Raw genomic sequence first — 26,780 nt, forward strand, 5'->3', positions numbered from 1 at the left:
TATAGCTATAGGATAGAACCTTCGTTTTTTCTTGTTAACTGGTCAATCCTGATTAGTCTAGTAGAGCCACTAAGTCAGTAATGAAGTCTGGATACAATAGGCCATTTACCCAAAATACTTGAATTTAAATCTCAGCCCTCCCACTGACTGGCTGTGTGACCTTGGGCAAATTATTGATCCTTTGGTAGCACTGGTTTCTTCATCAATAAGGATGAGGAGTTACATTGTGAAGCCCACGAGAAATGAATGCTAAGTGATCAGTATAATGCCTGGCCCACAGTGAGTGCTCGATACCATAGAGCTGTCACCATTATAATAATTATGATTATAAGTATCATCAGTGATTCAAAATTTCATCCCAACTATGCATTAAGCCAATTATGCTTCCAAGTCCATTATTCAAATCCAAAAAAGGTGGGACTTTCATAGTGAGAAAAGTTTTCTTAAGTGCTGTACAGAATAAAGAATTCCAAATTAGTATTTAATATAGGGCACATAAATCTGCTATGGAAATAGAGCTTGAATTTTACCATAATCCACCAGAGACTAAAAAAGTCTATGCTGTTCCAGGGCATTCTGGGCAAAAGGATCGTGTGAAGAGAACCCCCCCAAAGGAGATTCGGGGACCAGGGCAGTGAGAACTAGGCAAACATGAACAGTAGGATTTTTTTTTTCTATGAAACTTCTCTATCTCTTTGCCTTTTATACAAAATTGAACTTTTTAAAATTGTTCTCCTTTTTAAAAGTAACAACTGCAAGCTCTTTCATAACCCAATATACCTAAATTTATGCATAGTCATTTCCATTCTAATTTCTACATCTTTGGGGTTTATTAATAGAAAAGAAACTACATAGTAAAGGCATTTTGAGAAAATAACTATTCACAGTTCTGCCTTTCTAAAAGAAATCTTTTCATTTTTACCTATTATCTTCCATTTATCTATATATGTGATTATCACAGCAAAATGTACAAATGAGTTTGCTGCTTATTTTCAGGTAAAATTATAGTAAATATTTTATTAGGACTATAAATAATATAGTTACTTTATAATTATTATTTTTAAATGGTTACACACTATTTTGTCATTTTGATAGTAATAATTTAAATAATTCTACCAATATTATACATTGAGATCATTTTAAGTTGGCTTTGGATTACTATAATTTTATGCATGTATATGTATATTCATATAATTTTTTAAAGTTGTAATAAATAAGTTTACAAATGTATATTTTTTGGTTCTGTACAGTTCTTTTCTCAGGCTAAATTCATAGGAGGTGAACTGCTGAGTCACAGTATATGAACATATTTATGGCTATTACTCTAAATAACCATGTTGATTTCTAAACAGGTTGTATCAGCTTATCATAATTATTAGCTATTGCAAATTCTTCACTGAATTATGGAGTGTGAGCTTAAAAAATATTATGTTAGTTCATATTACTGATTTTGGAGATGTGGCAATAAAGTCTCAGAGAGAGTAGGTGACTTGTTTAAGGGTGTAAAACTGATGAATGGCCAGGTCTTCTGACTTCTTACGAGCTGCCCCGACCCCTGACCCCCACCATACCATACTATCTTTAGTTTCTCACTGGCCTCAGAATGTTCTCCTCAGAAAGAATGTCAGCCACATGCCAACACAGAAGGGCAAAGGACAAGTATGGGGGAATCAGAAAAAGTTCAAGGTAGATGTGGGTAGAAGGGGAAAAGGAAGATACAATAAGGAAAAGATTGAAGGACAACTTCCTAAGGCCATTCCAGATCATTTCCATTCCAGAAAGTGCATTACCCGTTTGTAAGCATCAAGTCATGGTCTCCTTACTGGGCAAGGAGACCAGAGTAGCATAGTATATTTAAAGGTTTCATGTCAAGGGATTAGAGAAGCTTCAGGCATTCAGTTTTCCACAGAACCCACTTCTCAATCAGTGATAATTAGTTATTATGTCTTAATTTTTAAAGTGCTTCATAGCTTCCACAGCACTGCCACACACAACAAACTGAGCAAGGCAGGGCACACATTCTTTTCCCATTTTACAGATGAGAAAATGAGGTTCCAGAGAGCAAAGTTCCCATTAAGTGAAACTGGCAGAGGCAAGACTGAAACCTCCATCCAGAAGTCTAACTTCATGTTCTCCCATAGTGATGTGACTTTTACTTCTTAACAAGTAGGGTCCATTTACTAATGAAAACAAACAGATAAATATTATGGGAACTGCTAAGTTTCTGAAACTTGTTTTCTAAGTTTTGTTTTGTTTGCTTTTTTTGTTTTATTCCTAAACTGACCTAGAAATTTTAAAGACCACTAGACCGACTGGCTTTGATTTTGTCATGAGGCAAATCAGTTCTTCCTTTTGAAGTTGTTTCTTCTCTGAAATAGGAAATTTGAGATAGCTGATTTTTAGGGTCCCTTCCCAATGTTTGTATCAATGTCACTTGCAATTCTTACAAAACCATTTGAAGGGGGCCATTTTCTTGGGTAAAACTCTAAATGTCAAACCACCTTAAATAGGTGACATACTCCAAGCAATTTCAAAAATGTTTAAATGACACAAAGAACAAAGTTTAAAATAAACACATTCTAATAGCTGGACAAATTTTATTTTCCCTATCAAGATGGGCAAAAAGTGTGACAATGTTGTTCCCATTTCATAATGATTCCAAGCTCACCAATAAGCAAAAGAGAACACCTTGAAGCATGACACAAAGGGAACACTTTGTGGCTTTGTTTGAACTTTGAAAAGCACGCCAATGAATAATGAAAGGCTATTCCTTAGTTCAGGTCAGATGCAGATAGTCTAAGAGAAGGGCAGAGAGTGCTCATCTGCCAGAGTACTTTTCAATGGTGGCATTTCAACCCATAGTTAGTCAAGAAGTCAACATAATAGGTGGCAATTGCATTTTTAAAAATGTAATAAAATGAATTACAATAAGTTGTTACAGTGCATCACAGAATGTAGCACAATGGGATGGTTGGGTTAGTTATTCAGATACAGCCTCAGCTGGGACTCCACAAACTACCCTCCAGCTGGCTCTGGGAGCTGGCGCCTTGCTGAGTTCTGCCTCTCAGAAGGCACTAGAGGCGGCTGGACAGCTGCAAGAGGAAGATGGGATGTGCTCCTTTCTGTTCTGCTTCCTGTTCTTGTCATCACTGCTCCTCCCCCAGTGATATACCCCCTCTGGAAGGGGGTGATTCACCCCCCACCCCCTGCAATGGCAGTTCATTCCAACAGCAGCAATTATTGCAGTGTGCAGTTCTCATCATTTCCAGAACCAGCCTCATCACAGTTCCTCGGCAACTCCACATGGTCAGCGTTCCCTCCTCAGAGGTCCTGTCTGGCTCCATGGTTCCTCCCTCAAGTTTTCAGCTTCTGACAATCCAGGGTCTTCCTCTAAGCCCCAGTTCTCAGAGAGGGAGCTTCTTCCTGCCATTACTACCACCGTAATACTTCAGTGTGGTGTTAACCGAAGTGTCACGTACAAACAGTGAAATATTTGCTGCTGTCCCACCAGAATGTAAGTGAACCGCATCACTAAGCATACTGTGTAGTTCAGCTGACTTTTCTTCATAAGTGGACTTTCTCAAAAAAGAAGCAATGAGTTGATTTACATTCAGATCAAGCTCCTTATCATAGACATAGCAAACCATGAGCAGATCAATTACTTTGAATAACATAGTCATATCCTCCTTGGTTAACAATTCTGTAAATTATAGTCACTCCTAAAATAACTTGTGGTTTCTGTCTCCTAATGGAACACAGACTGAAACAGAGGTTAGATATAGGTATATTTTGGGGGGCAAATTCTATGTTTTAATTATATACATGCATGTGTACTAAATGGATTATGATATAAAACCCACCATGTGGTCAAAAAAAGTTGGAAATGTGTTAGCCTAATAGGAAGATTATAAGAAAAAAACTTACCTAAATCCCAGTTGCATATATATCTACATTACCTTCCTGTGACACAGTATCTTAAAAATAAATAAATAAAGGAAGTCAAGGAAAAATATTCAAAGAACTCCATCCAATGCAAATTTCCACTTACAAATGAGAAAGGAGGTAACAGGAAATGAGAGATGGCTTCCTTTATTTTTAAAGGCTTGATAGGTGGTGTCTGTCAGGACCTGGGAAAGTGTTGATCTGTATGAGTACATTATGTAGCAAGGTTTCAGAGCACTTGAAGTAATTCTGAGTCTTCCTTTATAAAAGTTCTTGTCTGCCAAATCACATTGTCAGGCAAAGAGTCATTTGTGTCCAGCAGTTATAGAAAGAGACTAGTGAGCCAGGCTAATCTTTACCTATTTAAATATTTCCTACTAACATAGCAATAACTTTACTTAATAGTTCACTAACATGTCTGTATGATGACTGCCTTCTAGAGTCTCCTTCCATGATCAAAGTTAGTGCTATCCATAAAGGGAGCTCTAAGCTAAGGAAACAAAGACAATATATAACATATGCACACCCGAGCAGTATCACATCACTATAAATGAGGCTCATCCCCTCATGTGTGATCAAGAAACTACAGGAGACATCTTGCTAATTTTACACAAACATACATGCTTTACAGGATGTCTGAAAATTGTGAAATATAGGACCAATTATTTCTTCATTTATTATAGAACTATTCGTAGGGTGACCATTTAATTTCTCACCCAAACTGGGTCATTTGAGTACAAAAGGGAATTAACCCTAAGACAGATTGAATGGCTACCCAGCTCAGGCAGGAAGTCAGCCTGTGTATTGCTCCAAAGATACAATTATACATCAACTACCAGAACTATGATATAATGAAGGTGAATGCAGCATGTACGTCAAATGAAAACAAAGTACAATGGGAGCATAGTTCTCTATGCTTCTAGGCATTATACATATGAAAACATAATTTGTTACTTAGGGCTTTATTCCATGAGGTATCCTTTGGTTTTTCTCAGAATACCTGGAATTTTTTTTTTTTTAAATAAAGCATACATGGCAACCATGAAAATGTGCTTTTTCTATCTTGGACGGCGGGGTCATCATTGACCCAGAGTCCAGCTGTGCTCTAAAATCCACAGCTGCATTTGCAGGAATGCCAAGCTGGACAGGTTGCTTCAGGGCAATGACCGAGAACCACAGGAAGAATAAGGGCAAGCCCACTTCTGGGAGACAGAGGTCTCCTCTGATGATCGCCTGTGGCTCCAAGACTCCCGGACAGCCCTACTGAACTGTCCTTAGAACGGCACAGCAGTCTTAAGAGCTCCATGCAGCATCTTCCCTTCCCTCCCTCTCTCCCGCACTCAGGGTCACACTCACACTGCGGTCTGAAGGCTCTTCCAGCCTCCCTCTGACCCCCTCCCATTTTCTCTCTCAGGCACTTCCCCTAATCAATTTCTTACACATTTAACCTCTCCTTGGTGTCTTATTCTCAGAGGACCAAGACTAAGACAGTACAAATGTTTACTGACATAAACCTAGTTTACATATATTTAATTAAAAACTCTTAACTGTTTGTATTCCTGAGTATAAAAAATATTTTAAAACTGAGGGCACTTAAATCAGTCATATTTATACTTTGAAACTCTACTTAAAATCCAGAGAAATATATATATATTCTTCCTATAGGGTTAAGCCAATTTAAACTGGAAAAGTTAACAACATTTGATAAAACTCCAGCATTGAACCTGAATGTACAAGGGGAGGAACCCCCAAAACAGAATTTCTTTATAGAAAAATTGTGTATTTATTCTTATATGTTTAAACTTCAGTCACCTTCAAAGTACTCTCCATTTGATGCAATACACCTATTGAGACTTTTTTCCCACTGCTCAAAACAGTTTTTGAACTCTTCCATTTTGATGCATTTTTTTTCACCTCTTCCACATCTGCAAAATGTTTCTCTTTGAAGATTTTTTTTTCATTCAGGGAAACCAAAGATCGAGTGAATAGGGAGGGTGGGGCATGGGGGTCATGCTGTTTTTGGTCAAAAACTGCTCAACACTCAGTGCAGTGTGGGCAGGTGTGCTCGTAAATCACCCATGGTGAAATGGGCAAATGTGTTGAAAGAGTCTTCCAAAAAAATTCACCAAAGCCGAACACAGCTTCTCACAACAATGCCAGCTGGTGCCCTGATACAGATGGGTTCCTAGAACACTAGTCTAACAAGGGAAACCTGTACCACAAGGGGCCCACCCTCCAGACAGTAATTCCATTTCTTTGGGGGCCCCCTGATGTATTTCAATGTGGCAGAGAAAACCAAAGCTATTCTTACACCAGAGACTGATACCTCCTAGTCTCATCTATGAAATAAGTTATTAGATCAATGCATAACTTTTACACTTAAAGATCTATGATTTTCAAAAATTTAAAAATAAAATTGTTTGCATTTACTTTTTAAGATTCTCTATCAATTACTGTAGGTACATGGTACTTTGTATTTAATAAATACCTTTTTAACTGAATCAGAGAATTTCAGGGTAGAAACGTTCTTAAAGATACTCAATCCACCCTAAACAATGAGATGTATCAGGTTCATTCAATCTAAAGGCAGAAGAAAACCAGACAGTGCAAGCTGCCTCATCATTTCTCTAAGAGTCCACATAATAATCCATATTTGTGACACTGGAAATAAGAAGCAGCTGTGGCCTCTCACCTCTCAACACTGGTCCATCATCCTCGTATTTTACTTTAAAACATTTAAGGGTATTGTGAAAATCTGAATTACCTTCTTTTGATTATTTCTGCTGCTGCCTCCATAATATTTTTTTTCCTCTCAGGTTAGATGGACAAATATATTGTCCATTCCAAGGACGTTAATAGAAATATACTTTCAATATCTGTTAGAGTAGATATTTAAAGTTCTATAATAGAAACAATGACTACACTGGATAAATTTTGCCACCTTAACCGAAGAAGGAAGTCATTTGGAAATCATGCTAGGGTTACAGTAGACTGGTGAGGTGGAGAAAACCCTGGAGTAAGAGACAGCAGTGTGTTTTATTTCAGTTTTAGCCCTTAATAAACTGACTGTGTGACCTCTGGAATGCTACCTACCCTCTCGGGATTTCTGCTTCCTGAATTGTGAAATACAAGGGTGGGACAAGGTGGCTTATGAAGTCCTCTACCGCTAGTCCGGTCACATGGATTCCATGGGCACTTTCTACCACACGTGATCAGACTAAACAACATAATCCATCCACAACTGGCTGCATCTTAGACACTATTAAAGGAAGAAACCCCAGATACAAATAATTCAACATGAAGAACAACATCTAGTTCTCTTTTTCATTTTTTAAGCATGTGTTATGACTAGGAACAATTTGAAAGGGGACTGGTATAGTTTAAACAAAAACGCTTTTGAAATAAATGTTCTATTGACAGGCCCTCTTACAGCCTTCTACAGAGTCACTCAGGACTTGAGGATTAAAAGTATTCTTGTCCCACTCAGTTTGTTTAGAGACAGAGTGAAGCAGAACTAAGTGTCAAAGTGTTTCCTGCCCTGATGACAGATGGCCAGGCTGGCTGCATGAGAGCCATAATAGACCATATCCTGCAGATCTGGAGGAAAGGGGAAACAGTGCTCCTGGCTCTCACTAGCTCTCCTTGCTCACCATCAAAGCCCTTCGCCAACAGAGCGCAATGTGAACTCCAAGCTGTGACCTCAGCGAGCAAGTTGGCATCCCCATGAGCACAGCTCTGCCATGTCAGCCAAAATTTCATGCAAAGCTATTTCCTCTCGCAAGCTAATAAAATTGTAGGTATAGAAGCTCTACAGCCATTCTTCCCATATTTTCCCTAAATAAGTTTAAAAACTAGAACAGTATGGTTCCAAAATAAGCAGTTTCCATCACATTTATTTACCCAAGTTGAGAATTTCTTCATGCTTGAAAAGTCTACAGAATGAAGTTCATCCTTTTCAATCTACTCAAATGGCCTCTGGGGCATGTGCTGTTATTGAGTGAAAATTACGTGTAGTTACCAAAGGAGAAGATGAGTAAAAAGAATATTTCCTTTAAGAAAATAAGATACTGGGAAACAGCAGCTCTTTATAATAGAATTTACCACAGGCAGACAATATCTTGTAACCCAGACTTTAAAAAGAAAAACGTATTTGCAATTTTCACACCAATATTTACATGAAAAGTTACTAGTAAAGGCATGCCACTTGGCACAATGCCCTCTTTTGGAAAAATTTTCTGAACTAAATAAAGACAAAATGGATATAACTTTAAAGGTTAATGATATTAAATATTAAAAAAATAACTTCCCATTTTCTGTCAATAAATCTAACAACTATTGTTCACATGTACATGATAATGAGAAAACCAGTCTTCATGAATCTTGACTTTAAGCAGCCCAATTGTTAGTAGTGACATGAGGCACTGAAATAACTGAGAAGACTGTGGCAGCCTCAGAGAAGTGTTTTCATAGTTGAAGGTGCCTTGCTCAGTCCACGCAGGAACTGGAAAGCAGCAGGGGAAATACAGTCTATTAAAGCAACTGAATTTTCTACCAGTAGTTGGTGTAACTCTGTTAATAACCATGCAGACACTAAACTATAATTCTACTGGTGAAGACTACAATGATAACACACATTACAACTGATTTTTTTCACATTGTATGATGTGGACATGAACTTCTTTCAAAGTCTTTAATGGATTTTTTAAGGCTCCTAAGCCCACAAGTAATAAATAACCAACTAGAGTGGTCAGAGGATTTAGAAACATCTTTCACTGAAAAAACAAATTACTTTCAAAAGCATTTTAGGAATCTGACTGAAACTTACTTACTGTAAAGAATAAACTGCAAATATTTTTGTAAGTTAAAAAATACACAGATAATTCTTAAGGAGCCTATTATGATTGTTTAAAATATTACCACTGTCACATAGGGAAAAAAGAGATTCAGGCTTACAGGCACATAAGAATTACATGAAGTAACTTGACAGGCCGTACCTTTTTCAGGAACCGGACTCCGTAGGTAAATACATAAAGGTAAAATGAAAATCTCCACCTGTAGAAGGTTAAAAAAAATTCTATGACATTTGGCTTATATATTTCATTGCATATTCTGAAACATGTGAGTGAAAAAGTCTATTAAATATGTCCCCCAACCCCGTCCATGCCCCAACCTGAGATCAAATTTAATGAGCAGTTTCAGTGCTAGCAGAACAGACACACTCATGTGCATGGCTTATCGCAAATATTTTAAATATTAGTAGTTACATTCACAACTTAAATTTCCTTTCACTTACTTAATGTATTTGCCCATTTCTCTTGCCCATTTGCCCATTGCTCATCTTCTCTTCCCTAATGTGAATTTCGCCTGGTTAATCATTCATGGAGGGGTGTATTTCAACAATATGAAGATCTATAAGATAGATTTGAATTCTGTCTGATTCAGATATTAACTTAACTGAAGTTCATATTTGTTTTAAAAATAAAAACCTTAATATTTTGAAATCAGGTAAGGTATTTTTCTTCATTTGTCTTTTATAGATATTTATCAACATCTTTGTGGATGCTACTACATACAGGAATCCATCTGAAATATAACTCATCCATCTGAGGTACAACTTAATGACAATCTCACACCATTCCAAGCTGTAGATCTAGTTGTTAGACTTTCCTTTTTTTAATGAGGAAAAAATGTTAAGTTCTCCTTCCATTTTAAATGATTTATTTAATGCTTAAGTCTTTTAAAATATGACTTTATGTAGACTTCATATAAATCAGATAGTTAGATACTACAAAAGCACTGTTATGCTAGTATTTAATTCCCAATTTTATTTCTTATATTTTCTGAGTGTGTCCTTACAAGCTGGCCAGGTTTCACTGAATGGGATTCTTCAGGTTATCTTATTAATGGTGTTAAAGGTACTGTGAGTTTTAAGTTGTAAATTACCAGGAGAAAATGACTAGTCAGCTTCAATTTGTCAGGAAGTGAACTGCTTTTTCTGTTTACAAGCAATTTAAATTTCAAATATGGTGGAAAAAGGATTATTTTAGGATAGTATTCAAGTTATGGACAAAACTTCCTAGAAGAAATGACAACTACACTCACGTAAGAGACAGAGTAAGACCCCACAGCCAGTGTCCCTTGGAGTTTTGTTCCCGGGTTCAGTGACTCTCCAGACATTCTGAAGTTCAAGTCAGAGCTAACATTTAGAAAAGAGCTGAGAACCTCAGGTTGGAAACCTTCAACTAAGAGTTCATAAAACCTGAATGCAGTAGGAATCAATAAAAACTGATGGAAGCAGTAATTATTCAACAAAAACTTCCAAAGAATGTAAAGAAGCAATGTTTCTAAAATCCCATACAAAAGCTCTCTTATGATTAAAGGTGGTTTCCTTAGTTACTGCAGAATCAAAATCAAGGATTTAATTTTAGCTTTTTTTGAGTTTTTTAATTTAAGTATAGTTAGTACACAATCTCATGTTGGTTATATTAGTTGCAGGTGTACAATTGATAGATGAATGGATAAAGAAGATGTGATATATATTGGTACACACACACACAATACAAAATGGAATACTGTGCAGCAATAAAGAAAAAGGAATTCTTGCCATTTGCAACAACATGGATGGATGTAGTGAAATAAGTCAGGCAGAGAAGGACTTAATTTAACCCATCTCTCTCCATTATCAATTTTTGTTGGTTGTGGGTGAGAGCATGTGTTTCTTTCCATTTGTGTGTACAAATTCTAGATCAGAAGCCAAGACCAGGGATAGCCTCAAGGGCATGTAATTTGTGCAAGTCACGTGGGGTCCCATGCTTGGTTTAAGGCTTTGCTCTCGCTGTCTTGAAATTCTTAATCATTGTTGAATGAGGGGCCCCATTTTATTTTGCACTGAGCCCTGCAAATAATGTAGCCAGCTCTAGTTAAGACACATAGATTCTCCAAATACTGGACAGATCTATTAACATCCCTTGCCTTCACTTCCATCTCTATTAGGGGAGAGTAGGTTTATATTACACTGCTTTTGTTATTATACTAGTGGCCCAAGGACTGGCTAACATAGTAATCTCCACTTCTCTCTAGTCCCTTTCAATCCCTGTTATATTAATCCAACCTACTTCATGAATTTGCAGGTCACTTTTCTGGGCCCTGAAAGAAACTGAATTTGCAACTTAAGTAATTTATAGCAGCTGCTTTAGCTCTAAGACTTTTATTAATAGGCAGTGATCAGGTAGTTTTTATGTATATAAAATAAAAATTTTATGGAAGTCACTGGAAATCCTACAATGACTTATCTACATTTTTATTTCATCACAAAATGACTGAGTTTTCATAAGACATAGGTTCTATTACAGAAAAACAGATGCCTCCACCATTTGAATAACAACTTGTGATTAATATTTACACAGAAGAGTTTATTTCCATAAAAATATCTGCGGAAAGAAAAATTTTCAAGCATTCTGCCACATGCAGAAAGTACTTTTAAAATTTGTTAGTTTCATGTAAGTTAAAGTTTCATATGGTGTCTAGCCAGCTACCAGCCCAGAAAAAGCCTCTCCCAACCTCCCAGAAAAGTATCTATAAAAGGGGGTAAATAAAGGTGTGTGTAACCACAAAAAGGAGGGAATAACCTTCAACCTGTTCCAAGAATCAGAGAAAAAATTTACAAGAGAAAAAAAAAGAATAAGTCAGATTTTTAAAATGTAATAAAAGGCAACAAGAAACAAGTTATGAGTCTTGTAAGAAGCAGGAAAATCTTTGTATATCTTCCCATCTCCACTCTGTCATCTTGCACAGAAATACAAAAATCTGTATCATTGAGAAACCCAGCCAGCTCTCTGTGATAAACAATGTTTTTTGAGGCAGCGGGAGAATACCCCCCACCCCACCAATTAGTGACTGCAACTTTCAAACAACGAGTTGGAAGAAAGGGAAGCACTCAGCATCCTAGGAAATTCAGTTGCAGAAAAGCAGATTTATGGACAAGATGATAAGGTGGCATTGCATTCTGGGCATTAGAATGCTATATGTAATCTATATAGAGAGGAACAAAGAACAAGACACTGGAGATAGTTGCTTTAGATAAAACTCTTTTAGACCATGAGGATGCAACAGGGCTTATAAACTGCCAGATCTAAAGAAGACTTACTGGCAAACAGAGGACAAAGAATGAGGCCAAGAACAACCCAGGCACCCTTTCTGTGAGCAGATCTAGATGGATTATTTCCAAATTCAGGAATAATCAAAGTAACAGCTAAATATCCACATAGGTCTACTAGGAAGTACTGCGTAAGTACATAAAGAAACGGGCACGCTAAAGATCCAAAGGAAGCACCATCTCCTAAAAATGTCTCCCTAAAGGAATCAGAAATGAATTTTAGAAAAGTATTTGGCATTGTGTATATAAGAAGATATATCCCTAAAAATCAAAATTAGAAAACCATCAATCAATAAAGACTATTGGGTAAGATAAAAAGATACTATAGGTGAAATAAAGAAGCTAAAAGTGAAGTGACAGCATTATTACCCACATGGATGGGGAAGTAGATACATACTGTGTAAAATTAACTCATTGATGGAGAAGATAAACACCCACATAGGGCTGGAGAAGAGAACCAATGGGTGGAAGGACACCCTAGATCTGGGGGATGGGAAAAACCAAGCCTAATTATAGTTTTTCTGAGAAAACACAAGTGAAGAACTGAAATAGAAGTAATCATCAGAGACACAATTTTTAAAAAGTGAACTGAAAAAAAAAAAACTAAATTGTATGCCAAACAACTCAAAGCCACATTCTGACAAAAATTTTGAGTCCTGGAGTTAAAATTAAAAAAAAAAATCCTTCAGTATTTAGGCATGAAAACAAGTTAACACATAAGCCAAATGAAAATAAGTTACAACTAAAAGAACAAATATCCAGCTGGTCTTAAATTTCTCCTGTGTATTACCACATCACAGAAGAAAGAGAAGACTCCATCGAAGAAACTATAACCAGTCAAACTGCCTGTCACTTGTAAAGGGACATGAAAAACAGTCTCCTATATCTAAAGACTCTGAAAATACATTACTCTTTAGCCTTTCCTAAAAAGTTGCTTAGCCAATTACAATTCACTGAGATAAAAATACAAACTAATGATTCAAAAAGTATAGTTTTAAAATAAACAGACTATGGTTAGCAACATAAACAATTGCCCTATATTTCACTGTCAAATTAAATGCTATTGTTCTTAAGGGATAATTTAATATAAAATATGTAATTCTCAGATTATGCTAATGAAAACAGGAGTGAAGAGGGAAACATTATATTTATTATTTTTTAAGAGTTTTTTTATTGTATTTTTTTTCATTACCATTTATCTCCCCCATAACCTCTTCCACCTGCACCTACTGCCCTCCCAGCCACAATCACCACCCTGTAGTCCATGTCCATGAGTCCTTTTTCTTTTTAGCTTGGTCCCTTCACCCCTCAACCACCCTCAATCACCCCCCAAAGCTGTCATCCTGCTCTCTATCTATGAGTCTTTCTCTATTTTGAGTTCAGTTTGTTCATTAGATTCCACATATGGGTGAAGTAAATTTATTCTTTTACAGGGAATTTCAAAAGACACTGTTGTTATAGTAAGAAATGTAGTTAAAAAATGTTCCTTTAAAAATGTAAAGATGACTCCTGGTTAAAGATGGCAAATTGAATGCATGAATTTAACGGTGTGCCTCTAGGAATGTAGCTCTAAGCAAGCAGAAGAGGGATTTTGTTAAGAAAGCACAAACTCATAAGGACACAGAAACCAGGAGTGGGGACACACACCCCATTCTGGAGACTAGGAAGCAGAAGGGAAATGTCAGCCTGTTAGCAGAACAGAGAGGTGGGCCCTGAGCTCCTGGGAGAGGTGCTCAAAAGCACACACAATCCCTGAAAGACTCCAAGTGAGAAACGGACTCTGTAACGTAGGAAACTTTTTAAGAAACAGAAGCCAAGGGATTAGGTTGCCCAAGGTCATACTGTTGTCCTAGCAAAACCAGGACACAAACCTAGCTTAGCACTAAATCTAGAGCCTGCTCTCAAATCCCCCACAACTGGAGTGCACTTCGCCTAGAGAAGTCAGTGTGTTCCACTACGTTTGTTTGGACATGAAAACCTTTTATATTCATCAAACTTGAAAAATCAAATGGAAAGGTAGTAAAAACTACCACCCACTGAATCTGGCTTATTGTCCTTATACAAGTCTGAAAGGGATCTTTGTTTAAATCAAGACAATAAAATGTGCCATAAAAGGGCAGGAAATCAGAGAGTTGAGATCTTGTGTCTTGCTGCCAGGTGTCACCCAAATGGTACAGGGATCCTAATCTCTAGAGAAGGGGGAAGCCAGGAGAAAACATCCAGAGCAGCGCCCTGAACTCAACTCAGAAAACTATTCTAGAGAGAGCAGGGGAAGCACGTGGGGCTTTTTTATTTACATTTCTGAAGAGCTGCTTCTGTGCCAGGTACTATTCTAAGCACTGTACACTGGGGAAGTCATTTAGTGAAACTATTCCACGAACAAGGTCGGTACTATTGTTATTATCTCTCTCTCTCTTTTTTCCAGATGAGGGAATGAACACAAGAGCAGTTTACCAACTAAAAGGCACATAGGTGTTAAGGTGAGAGTCAGGACTGGAAACTAGGCAATCTGGTTCCAGCATCCCAGCTCTTAACCATGAAGCTCTGCTGCCTCTTCCTGATTTTATACACATGAAAATTAAAGACCACGTACTTAGCTGAAATGGTGTTTCTAAGAGAGGAAACAGTAACGGATATCACATGATAATGTTACAGAACAGGGCTGGGGTGGGTACGATATACTATTACTGAAAGGACCCCCCACTAGGTTTGTTATGCCCGCCGCCAGAGGAAAGATGTCTCTCAATGCCAGAGATTTGTGAAAAGGAAAGGAAATATTTATTTAAAGCTATACAGACGTAAAGCAGTGACCCAATGTCTTCATTAAAATATTCAAATCTCTTAGGATACCCACAGACGCACACAGTCCTTCCTTCTCCCTCTGCCCTAATCTGGGGTACCGTACCTCAGGAAAAGAAGTAGAAGTCCATAATTCAGGTTCCCAGCACCATCAACTGTGTCACCACCACTATCTCCAGTTAATCCACAGTCATGTGGCACCTTCTCTTGGCCCACCAGCAAGAGTCCTCTCACCCCTTTTCTTCCAGGCAAAGTCTCTCCTGCTTCCTAGGCCATATGGCAAAAGGGGGCACCCCAAAGCCATGTGGTTCTCTCCTGGCAAAGCTGCGGGGTTGGGGGCTGCCACTTTGCCAAAACTGCATAGTGGTTCTCTACCAAAGCTGAGTGGCGGTTCTCTGCTAAAGCCTTGTGGTGATTCTTTGTTAAAGCCATGTGGTGATTCTTCAATGGCTGCCGCGTCTGCGTTTAAATCCCTGCTCCAGGGGAAGTCCAGTCTTCCTCTGCAGGCCCACTTCCATCCTACAGTCAGTTACATGTGCCAGCATTCCCGCATCCTTCCAGCTTTACTGGGCTGCCAGAGTGAGTCTGGGCAGGTGTGGCCCCATGGTGTGGAGCCAATCATCTCTAAGCTCTCACACAGGTGCTGTAACCAGGGGGAGTTGCCTCCCAGTTATGTCTTGGGTGGAAGCCACTTCTATGCCCCTGGCTCAAAGCCTGGCCACAGCTATTTAACATATCTATGAAACCAGTTAAAGGTTATAGATATGTTAAATGACCATGCCTGAGGCTAGCTGCAAAGCTGTTCCTATGCAAAACAGCTCTCAATGGCCCTGCTCCGTGTGTCCCATCCCCCAACTCACACCTGTTTGTATTCATGTGTGTGGGGGTGGGGGTGGTGAGGACATCCTATGTATCGTTTTAATATTTTCTGGACACCTTAAGTTCTGGACCCCATTCCAAATCCCTATTTGGGGCCTCCCTCTTGGCTGCACCTTGTTACAACAATAGTCTGTCCTGATGAATAGAAACTGACTACTTGCAAAACTGGAGATAGGAAAGGACTGCACTGGTCCTTTTTTTTCAATACCATGGCAGTTAAAACAATATTGAGCTTGTTAACTGGAGCCCACAGTAATACCCAAGGGACCATTCTCCGTCTTAGTCACTCATCTTTTCTACCTGCAGAAACACTATCCCCCCTCAGGATTCTTGTCAAATGCTAGTTGTTCCATGAAGTCACCTTGTCTCAATGTCGCCCCATGAAAACCACTGCAGTTCTCTGATGATGTGTTCTTTACCTCCTTATCTCATCGTTGATTATAGCCACAAGCCTCTCACTCGGTTGTGAGTTCCAAGTGGGTAAAACTAGGTCTTATTTATCTTTCTGGCAGCAAACAGAGTTTTGTGAGAAATTGGTCCTAAATTGACATCTGAATTTTTACCAAAGGTATGACTGCTTCCTTCATTTATTCACTTTTAAATTAATTTTAACCAAAATAGTCATCAAATAATTTTATCAACTATTCTATACAAAACCTGCATGAGAACAGAAAAAGACATAATAAATATGGCTAATGCAATTTTAAAGTAATCGATATAAAATTTGGAATAAAAGAGAGTCAACTCTGAGATGGTTTAAATAATGAAAAATACTGTTATTGACTGTAAAATTAGGATAGATTGTTAGAGCACAAAATAATTAATATTATGTAATGTTTTGATTCTGAAATGGAATTTAATTTCAAGACATTTCTTATTTTAGGTGTTTCATCATATAGACAGACAGGGATTAACTCATTTCTTCTCAATACATGAAAGTAAAGTAGGATTTACATCTTTTTTTCATAAAATTTAACATTTAATATAAATCAAGCCACTGTAGCTTGAAAATTAATGCAAATAAAAAAACTATGGTGTTAGATAAATAAGTAGAAGATAATTTGAAAAAATTAATATAGACTTCATTATACTGATACTGTAAAATATATAAATCTGTCATTTTATCTCTAAGCACAAGGTAGATGAAATCCTATTTTTCTACCAAAAACTCAGAGCTAATGATTTTTATAAGATATGAACAAAGCTACTATATAAATATATTACATTCATATTTTGTTACTTCTCCATAGAGTACAACTGGACTTATAAAAACCCTTCAAAAGGGTTTCTGTGTTATATATGACATAGTCACTTCCACAAAGTTTTGAAGAAGTTTCAAGCTTGATGGCAAAATTCAACTTTATCAAGTGAACAGTATTTCTACTTAGTAGGCATTCTTTGAGGATAACAAATTTATTTATTTATTTATTTATTTAAAATTTTTAATTTATTGATTTTTGAGAGAGAGAGGAAGAGAGAGAAATAGAGAAACAATCAATTTGTTGTTCCCTTTACTTATGTATTTGTTGGTTGATTTTTGTATGTGCCCTGACCGGGGATCGAACCCCCAGTCTTGGCACATTGGACTGACACTCTAACCTGCTGAGCTACTTGGGGAGAGTATTATTTATTTTTATAAAACAATAATAGCTGGCATTTCTTGAGAACTTACTTTGTGCCTGGTACCATCATAAGAGTCGTGTGTGTATCAACTCACTTAAACCTTTTGAGAGCCCTAGGGGGCAGATGATGCTATCATTCCTGCTTTAGAGATGGGTAGAAAGAATCTAGGTAGCTTGCCTAAAAACACAGTTAGCAGGAGGTGAATTTGGGGTTCAAATCCAGACAAGCTGATTCCAGAGACCATGCTCCTCGCTACTAAGTATTTCCTGTTTAACACAAAAATTGAAATAAAACCTTTTTTATTGTAAATAGCATTACTCCCCAGCTCTTGCTCTCATCACACTACACAAAATCAGTGGAATTACTCCTACAGCTGCCATCTCCATTTCAGCTCCTTTTCTGTGCTACGGTAGGAGAGCAAAGACTTTCTCAGTTGTCTCTTCCTCCTTTCTCCACATAATGGGAAGCGCACACTCAAAGTGAAATGACTTAGCTAGAATCCCACTTATAGCTGGTGTTATGAATGTACACTGCTTGCCCTAGTGGGAAAACAGCTCAGTGAGGGCAAGGCCTTATGGGTGTTTTATTGTAACATTAGTATATTTCTGTGCACATGAATTGGAGGTATCCATCCTCCATTTTTTATTTCCTTGAACTTGAGATTATTCTGAACAGCTGGTAGGAACCCCTGAGAGTCCATCCACAGCCTTGTTCTATAGATGAGAACCCTGGGTCCAGAGACCTGAGCAACTTCTCACATTCACAAGTAACTTGGTGAATAGGTCTCTGCACTTTTCACACCAGGTCTCCTTCATCTACATCTGTGGCTCTGTGGCTTTAAAATCAAGACTGGAAATTGAAAACTACTCCATAAGTCCAGAAAATAACCAGCAGATACCTGATACACGGCCCAGTCTCTGAGGAGAAGGTGTAATATTGATTAGTGTAGAGGCATAGAATTTCACAAATTAAACCAATACCTAAATTTTTTACAAAGTCACAGGCTTCCATCTTTGATTTGTTTGTTTGGGTAGTTGTTTGGCTGGCTGGAATTTGGATTTGCAGAACAAAGTAAGGCACTATGATTATTTTGCACCTAGTAAATCCAACGAAGCCATCAGACATCACTGAATCATGCTGAAGGTACAAAAGGCAGGTATTTCTTTCTTGCTCCACAGACCTTTAGCCAAAATGTTTCCCTGCAAAGATCACTTTTCTTTACATTTATGATGCAGTATTTTCAACTGAGTAGGATAGGCCTGAGTTTTAGTTAACAGGTAAGTTTCATCACAGAAAATACTTTCTAAAAAGATGTAACATGGTTTTTAGGTCAGCATCCTTTTCAAGCTGTTACTGGGACACTAACTTTATTAGGTGATTACAATAGAGATGCTCATGAGCTAGGGAGAAAAGAAAAGTAACGAGTTTGAAACGCATCTCATATATCTTACAGAATGATATAAAGGTAAAACGACAAATTCTTTTGGAAACTTGGATGTACAATCGAAATTTCTAGGATAGCTTTCAAACTTGCATTAGATTACAAGTCCAGTGAAATACTCTAGGGAAATACATGTTACTTATCCATGAACAGATTATGCAGACTTGAGTTTCAGCCTCAAAGCAAACATTTCCCAAATTATTTCTACCTCGAGCAACAATTAACTCTGTGATTTCAAATAGTTTTCCTCATTTGCTGAGGGCTCAGCTGTTTCTGATTTAGAAGCAGCAGATTTAACAATACAAAGTCACTGAGGTTGGAGGTAGGTCAAACCTATTCACTTTTCACTTGCAGGTCAAATGTGAACTTAATTTGAACAAAAAATGCCCTCACTAAATCACTGATTTTAAAAATAGACTAAGCACTTATGTAAAGTTTGATAATATGCAAAACAATACTATATATTTTGTGAATATGCACATACACATACCTAAATAAAAAGGGATATACAAGCCCAAATTCAGGATAGAGATTTACTTCTGGAGGGTAGAGGAGACCAGTATTGGGTATTCAGGAAGCTTCAATCAGTTCTGTAATATTTTAGTCCTTTAGAACAGGATTAAGTACAGCTGAGTGTGTCTTTGTTGCATTAGTCCTTGCATTCTAAAAGTTTTTTATTATAAAAAGATAGTGTGAAAGAAAAATATGCTCACTAAAAACTTAAGTGGCTATGTCTTTTGCTCCTCTTCCACCTAGAAACCATGAATGACTTGTTCTTCATGCAATCACCTAAGCATCTTTTTCTAAGAATAATAATTAATTTTATCATTTTCCTGTCATGACATGCATACATTTAAGGCTAAACTGCCTTTGGAAGTGTTTCAGATATTGTATGCATTTCATACTTAGTTCTAATCTACTGTGCTCAGTTTCTTAAATTTAACTATTTTGATTTGGAAAATGGGGTCTTTTATACTTTGTCCATATATTGACTCTTTCTTTAATTCTTATTGGGATCCATCCTTTCGTCTCCTGGTCAAGCACCCAGCCAGGCAGAATCCCGCATTGCCAATATGTGTCCATTCTCTTTAGTCTATCCAACCAGCCCTAGTCTCCCACAATCTACTGTAACTAAATCTGATAAAAATCCAAGTCTACACATTACACTTTTGTTAGGCCATTTTACCTACCTCTCATTCCTGCTAGAATTCATTCCCCTGAATATACACTAAACTTATAACTGTGAGCTAAAATTCCATTTATACTAAGGTTGAGTAGTCATGATTTGTGGAAATCAGAAAAAGTGAGCTTTTTTCCAACTAACACTTGTCTAGAGCAAGGGGCGGGGGGAGAAATAAAAGCAAGATTTCTTCCCTGTTGCCAAAAATAAATTTAGTCGATATGACTTAGGAGCCTACACTTGCAGATGTCTCATTCTTCAGTGTGTGGTAGAGGCAAAGCAGCCAAATATTTATTATCATCTCTAGGTCAACCTAATATTATGTGTCCCTTGGACATCAGGTGCTTTCCCAGTCTCTGTGTAATTTGTTTTTGCTTATCTGAAAGCAGACTGAAGATGAAGAGTTATTTGTTCAGCACTGATGCTGTGATTGCAGGGGAAATAAGAAAACCACTGCCTATCACTGGGAAATTATAACAACTCTGTGCCCCCTCCCTTAGCTGGGTAAAGTTAAGCTGGGTAAAGCTAAAGCTTAGCTGGGTAAAGCTAATCAAATGTTGCCCCAGCCAAGCCTGGAATCACCTCTTTAACGAGACTTAACAAATCTCATTCCTGATCCATTATGTTGATTCTTTTTTTAAAAAAACTTTAACTTAATCCTAAATTTGGAAATAATGAATACCTAGTTGCCTACAAACATTACCTCCCAGCTGTCAGGGCTGCCTTCCATCTCATGAATAACCCACTCACATTTATGTCTCAGGTCCCCTGGTCATACCTTTCTTTCCTCCTGAGATTTCTTTTCCTCTTCATCCAACTCAACTTACCATGATCTTTCTGAAGTCTTCCCTGGTGTCCATTTCCCAAGGCAAAAATGTTTGTCCCCATTGATACACTGTTCTAATATGAAGATCAACTATATTATAATTATCTTTCATGTGGCTAACCACCAGCTGGATGTTCAGCTTTGCATGAAATGTCTGTACCTTAGATGTACCCAGTTCTAACACAGGGAGGCTGTGTTCACAGGGCCTGGCTTGGAAGACCGTATCCACAGTTTTACTCTGTCTGGGTGATCTGGGGCACTTCCTGTGCCTCCATCACCTCATCCATAAAATAAAGATAGTAACACCTACTCCCAAGGGCTGGAGAGAGGACTAAATGAGATAATACTTGTAAAGTACACAGAATAGCATTTTAACACAGGATGAGTGTTCAACAACTCAACTATCATCACTATTTTTATACAGCAGGTATATCGCGGGCACCCAATAAGTGGTTTCTGAATTAAGCTTATAATTAACTACATGGGCCAGTGCCCATGGTTGGAGAGACTATTAAACTACAGCATGACTTTAAGACAGGTATTTCATGTTAGATTTGAAGATACAAGGGTAGAGAAGGCCTTCATTCTACTGCGGTGGTTAAGCAGTAGGTCATGTAAATGAGTGACTCTTTGTTGCTCCTTTATTAAATGTTATGTGTCAGGATTTGGCTGACTTCTGATTTTTCCCTGGTCTACAGTTTTAAAGTTATTTAATATTTAATGTTACAAAACCACTGCAGATTGCTACTACACTAAATCCATACATTGTAAGAGTGGCTCTGAAAATGTTAAGAGGGAAATTTAGCAGAGCTGGAAAGTGAAAAGTATAAGAGTGACTTTCCATGGCAATGTGGCATTATAAGTGAAGGATGATAGGTGAAGAAATAGACCACGGAGAATGTAAAGATGAACAAAGTGAGTTTGTGTTCATTCATGGGTCCTTAAATTCCTTTGCATTCAGACAGTTTACAACCATAAAATCAGACATCTGAACTTTAAGGTCATCATCTAAAAACTTCAAACCTAAAGACTCTAAACAAGGAGCTGAAAACTTCAGCCCTGTGAGGACCAGGCAGGTCAGGCAGACACAGGGGTGGTCAGGCTGAGCTTCGAGGATGGGCGTGAATGGCGACAGGCACTCAGATTCCAGCTGGCAACGTGACAGGGGCGCTGGGGCAATGGCAGTTTCAATAGCCCATTGAAGTAAGGGCCAGTCAAATGTCAAGAAAGAATGCGAACTCAAATGTTGCCAGGTTTCCCCCACTTTTCAGAGAAAGCTGGCAATTTGACATTTTAGATATTTTATATGAAATATGATTTTTTTATGAATGCTGGCAATTAATTTGATTAAAAATAAACTGTCATACAAGCCAAGCAAAATACTTCTTGCAGGCTGCATTCAACTTGGAGTCACTAGGTCACAATCTTTAATTTAAGCTTTTTACTTCTGCACGTGGCAGAGATGGGTGGGCCCTGTTCTATTCCTGATCTTACTCTCTAAACTATATGAATAAGCCAGAATGGAATTCTCTGCTTTCCTGAGGCATGGAATTCTCATGGGTAAAATTTCACCTTTATTTTCTAATGACCTCATGAACTCTTGCTCAGTTCTTGGAAACTGTCCACCCAACAAAAATGGAGAGAAGCCAAGTTGAAGAAATTCTATTTGTATTTATGTGAATAAACAGATGGCCATTCTCTAAGGAAGATATATTGAGGATTTACTAAATGGCAAGATATGTTACTATAATAGATGGTGGGAATATAAATATGAATATATTATGGTCCCTTCCTCAAGGAGCGGACAATCTATAACACTGTTTCTTTTTCTTTTTTTTTAATCCTCGCCTAAGGATGTGTTTTATTGATTCTTTTTCTTTTTAGAGAGAAAGAGAGAGGAAGGGAGACAGACAGAGATAGGGAGAGAAAACATCCATGGGAGAGAGAAACATTGGTAGGTTGCCTCCCATACGCTCTCTGACTAGGGACTGAACCTGCAACCTAGGTACAAGTTTTGCCCTGACCAGGGATAGAACCCACAACCTTTCAATGTATAAGATGATGCTTTAACCAAAAAGCCACCAGCCATGGCTCTACATTGCTGTTTCTTGATGGGCTACAACCTAAGCAAACCTAAGAAAGCCTTACCTATTCTAAGAAGTCATTCACATTCTCTGTCTGCAGTCCCAGCTTGTGACAATATCCAAACATAACCTCTTTGTCAAGGTCATCTTGCCCAACTGTCACTAGGGGAAAGTGCCTGGAAAACTCAGTCTTCCAAAGTCAGATCTGGAATTCATGTGAAGATGGAGATGGTGTCACACCCTGTCCCTTCTCCAAGTGAGCTGGGGTGAGGGAGTGGTGGAGTAGAGATGCAGTGGAGGACCAGGCAGAATACAAACCCAAGAGAAATTTCCTTTGGGCCCAATATCCATGTTCTCTAAAGACTTTTGCAGTAACACAGAGAAGGAGAAACAGCCAGTGCATAGTGGCTAAAAAACACAAGGAAAAAGGGACTGTCATTAAGAGTCTGGAAGTCCCTTTACCATGGTAGTGGAATAGTGGAGGAAGAGCTGACGAGGATGGGGCTGCGGGTAGCAGGCCCGTTCTGACACCTTTCTGAACCTGAAGAGGACTTGGGGATAAAGAATTCCTGATGCAAACATTTATGAGAATGTTTGATTATGTCAAGAATAAAAGAATAACTATATTCTTACATTTCCCTTTTCTTTTCAAATAAAAAGGTTAGTAAACGTGCATCAATATTTCTACTTTGGGAAACAGTAAGAAACAATTATTGCAAAAATATTTATCACACTGCCAAAGTTTTGATCACAGACTTTTTTAAGTTTGAAACTGTACTGTATAAAGAAAGGAGGAAGGGCCTGGGAAGTGGGAGGTGGGGATGTGGGGAGACAGACAGTAAGGAATTTAGAGCTAGAGTCACTGTAGCAAATCATGCACTCATAGCATCTCATAACAATGACATATATTAATAAGAAAACAATTCAAATTATGATAACAGAATGTATTTACAATTTCCCTGGAATATCGATACCATGTAATACAGGAGCAGGGAACCAAACTCAAGATGTCACCCAGGGTGCTTCATGCTAAAGCCTGTGCCAGTCACTTAACAATGACAACAACAGTAATACTAATTACCAACACATACAATTCTAAGCACTTTACATGTTCTAGTTCATTAATCCTCACAAGTAGGTACTATTATTACTCCATTTTGGAGATGTGGAAGGAAATATAGGAAGATCAAGCAACTTGCCTGAGCTCACATATGACATCTGTCCGGAAAAAGTCCAACCATTGTTAATATAATATAATGAGAATGATTTATGTGACATCGATGTAAGCTGGCAGCCAAGTAGAGTGAGCTGGGATGCACCTGCGTGAACACTGACGACATCACTGTACAGGTCAGTGGAGGCAGTACACACTGTTGAGTGAGCATGTGTACTGTATGGCCTTTGCATTAAAAATGACTGAGCAAATAGAAAAACTAATCTGCATCAAATTTTGCATTAAGCTTGAATATTCCTCCATGAAAACTATTTGGATGATTCAGAAGGTCTCAGCTACAGGAAACTGCTGATTGGCAGCTTCATCATGAAAACAAGCCTGCTCATGCATTGCATCTCATGCAAAGATTTTCAATGAAACATCAAGTCACCCAGGCAACTCAGCCCCACTACAGCCCAGATTTGGCACCCTGCGACTTCAGGCTTTTCTGAAAACTAAAATCGTCTTTGAAAAGGAAGAGATTTCAGACCGTCAATGAGATTCAGTAAAATATGATGGGGCAGCTGATGGGGATTGGAAGAACTATGTTAGGTTCCAAGGTGCCTGCTTTGAAGAGGTCTGAGGTATCATTGTCCCATGTACAATGTTTCTTGTATCTTGTATCTTCTTCAGTAAATGTCTATTTTCCTTAGTATGTGGCTGGATATTTTTTGGACAGATCATGTATCTTGTGACAGAGTCCATGCTCTTTTTTTTTTTAAGATTTTATTTATTTATTTTTAGAGAGGGAAGGGAGGAAAAAAGAGAGAGAGAGAGAGAGAAACATCAATGTGTGGTTGCTGGGGGCTGTGGCCTGCAACCCAGGCACGTGCCCTGACTGGGAATCGAACCTGCGATACTTTGGTTCGCAGCCCGCGCTCAATCCACTGAGCTACGCCAGCCAGGGAGACAGAGTCCATGCTCTTAACCAACATGCAATAGCACCCCATCTACGGGCTAACAGTGCCACCTAACTGCTTCCTGAGACTTCCATAGCTAATTCTTATGTTCAACTTTCCCCTCTATATCATTCTTTTCAAACCATAAAAAGATGTCTTGAGGGGAAAACAACTTTTTAAAGGGATGAGTGCCAGAGGAGGTGGGAAAGAGAGAACGAAAAAGGAGCAGCCCCATTCCTTGACCTGAAAGAGTGAACCCCCTTAGGCTATCCTCAGGATGAAACCAACCATCCAAGATAACTTCTCCTTTACTGATGTCCTTGAAGTCACCTTTGATGGTCATCCCCTAAATAGAAACTGAGACGCAAACATATAATGGCACCAGGTAAGCCTGGAGCTGCTAGAACTCTAGCACTAGAGCTCTGTGTGAATGTCCAAAATATTAAAACCTTCCAAAGGTGTAATACTACGATCCAATCATCAATTTATTATTGCAGGAGCTCCACAAGTTCCTACAAAACTCAGCTTGGGTAAAATAATTAACATGAAGAAAAATATTGGAAACTAATTACATGTCATGAATTCACCATTCATTGCCCTTCAAAAGACGCTATTAAGAAAAAAACACAAGCCATAGACTGGAAGAAAATGTCTGTAAGTCATGTACCTGATAAAGAACATGTACCCAGAATGTATAAAGAACTCTTAAATCTCAATAACAGAAGACAAACCCATTAAAAAAAGGTCAAAAGCTCTGCACAGGCATTTCCCTAAAAATATATGAATGACCAATAATCTTGTGAAAAGTTAATCCATCTCATTATTCGTGGGGGAAATAAAAATTAAAACCACAATGAGACACACTTTACACCCACTAGAATGGCTATAATAAAAAAGATAATACAAGTGGTTTCCAGAATGTAGAGAAATGATCCCTTCCACACTGCTGGTGGAAACATAAAATGGAAGAGTTTGCGAAAACGATTTGATAGTTTCTTAGAAATTTAAACATAAATTTACCACATGGCCCAGCCATTCTTTCAGGTATCTATGCAACAGAAATGGAAATATAGTATTGGATTGGCCAAAATGTTTGTTAAGATTTTTCCATAAAAGACACATTTTTTTCTTTTTTTAAAAATTACCTTATTGTTGTTCAATTACAGCTGTCTGCATTTTCTCCCCACCCCTTCCGCCCACCCCAGCCAAACCCACCTCCCTCCCTTGCTTCCACCCTCCCCCTTGGTTTTGTCCATGTGTCCTTTATAGTAGTTCCTGAAAACCCTTCTCCCCACTGTCCCCTCCTCACTCTCCTCTGGCTATTGTTAGATTGCTTTTAATTTCAATGTTTCTGGTTATATTTTGTTTGCTTTTTTCTTTTGTTGATTATATTCCAGTTAAAGGTGAGACGTTTTTCACTTTCATCAATAATTTTATTGATTTGGATATTTTGAGTAGGTCAGCTATCTTCCGCTATTGGCTTCTAGTGGGTAGAAACCGGAGGTGCTGCTAAACATCTTCAGTGCATAAGACAGCCCCACAGCAAAGCATTATTTGGCCAAAATGTCAATAATACCTAGGAACTTTGTAAACCACCTTTGACACATTCGATTAGTCACAGCACCTTCTCCATATCTTTTTGTGTTTCAGTTGCATTTTTACCCTTCTTGAAATAATAAAGCATAATATGCCAAAAATGTTGCATATCTTCTTCTATCTTCAATATTAAAATGGCTGCA

The 26,780-nt window shown here is 38.0% G+C and overlaps 1 protein-coding gene across 2 annotated transcripts in view; it reads right to left on the reverse strand.

Moving 5' to 3' along the window:
• Nucleotides 1-26,780, reverse strand: part of CERS6 (ceramide synthase 6) — a 293,309-nt gene that overhangs the window by 114,776 nt on the left and 151,753 nt on the right. For both annotated transcript variants that reach the window (XM_045846986.1, XM_045846925.1), the window contains exon 4: nucleotides 8,937-8,994. In XM_045846986.1, the coding sequence (XP_045702942.1) occupies nucleotides 8,937-8,994 (58 nt within the window). The remainder of the gene's footprint in view (nucleotides 1-8,936; nucleotides 8,995-26,780) is intronic.

The sequence above is a fragment of the Phyllostomus hastatus genome, unplaced genomic scaffold (genome assembly GCF_019186645.2).
Source record: "Phyllostomus hastatus isolate PE091 unplaced genomic scaffold, TTU_PhHast_1.1 phas_contig_1, whole genome shotgun sequence".
Taxonomy (NCBI): domain Eukaryota; kingdom Metazoa; phylum Chordata; class Mammalia; order Chiroptera; family Phyllostomidae; genus Phyllostomus; species Phyllostomus hastatus.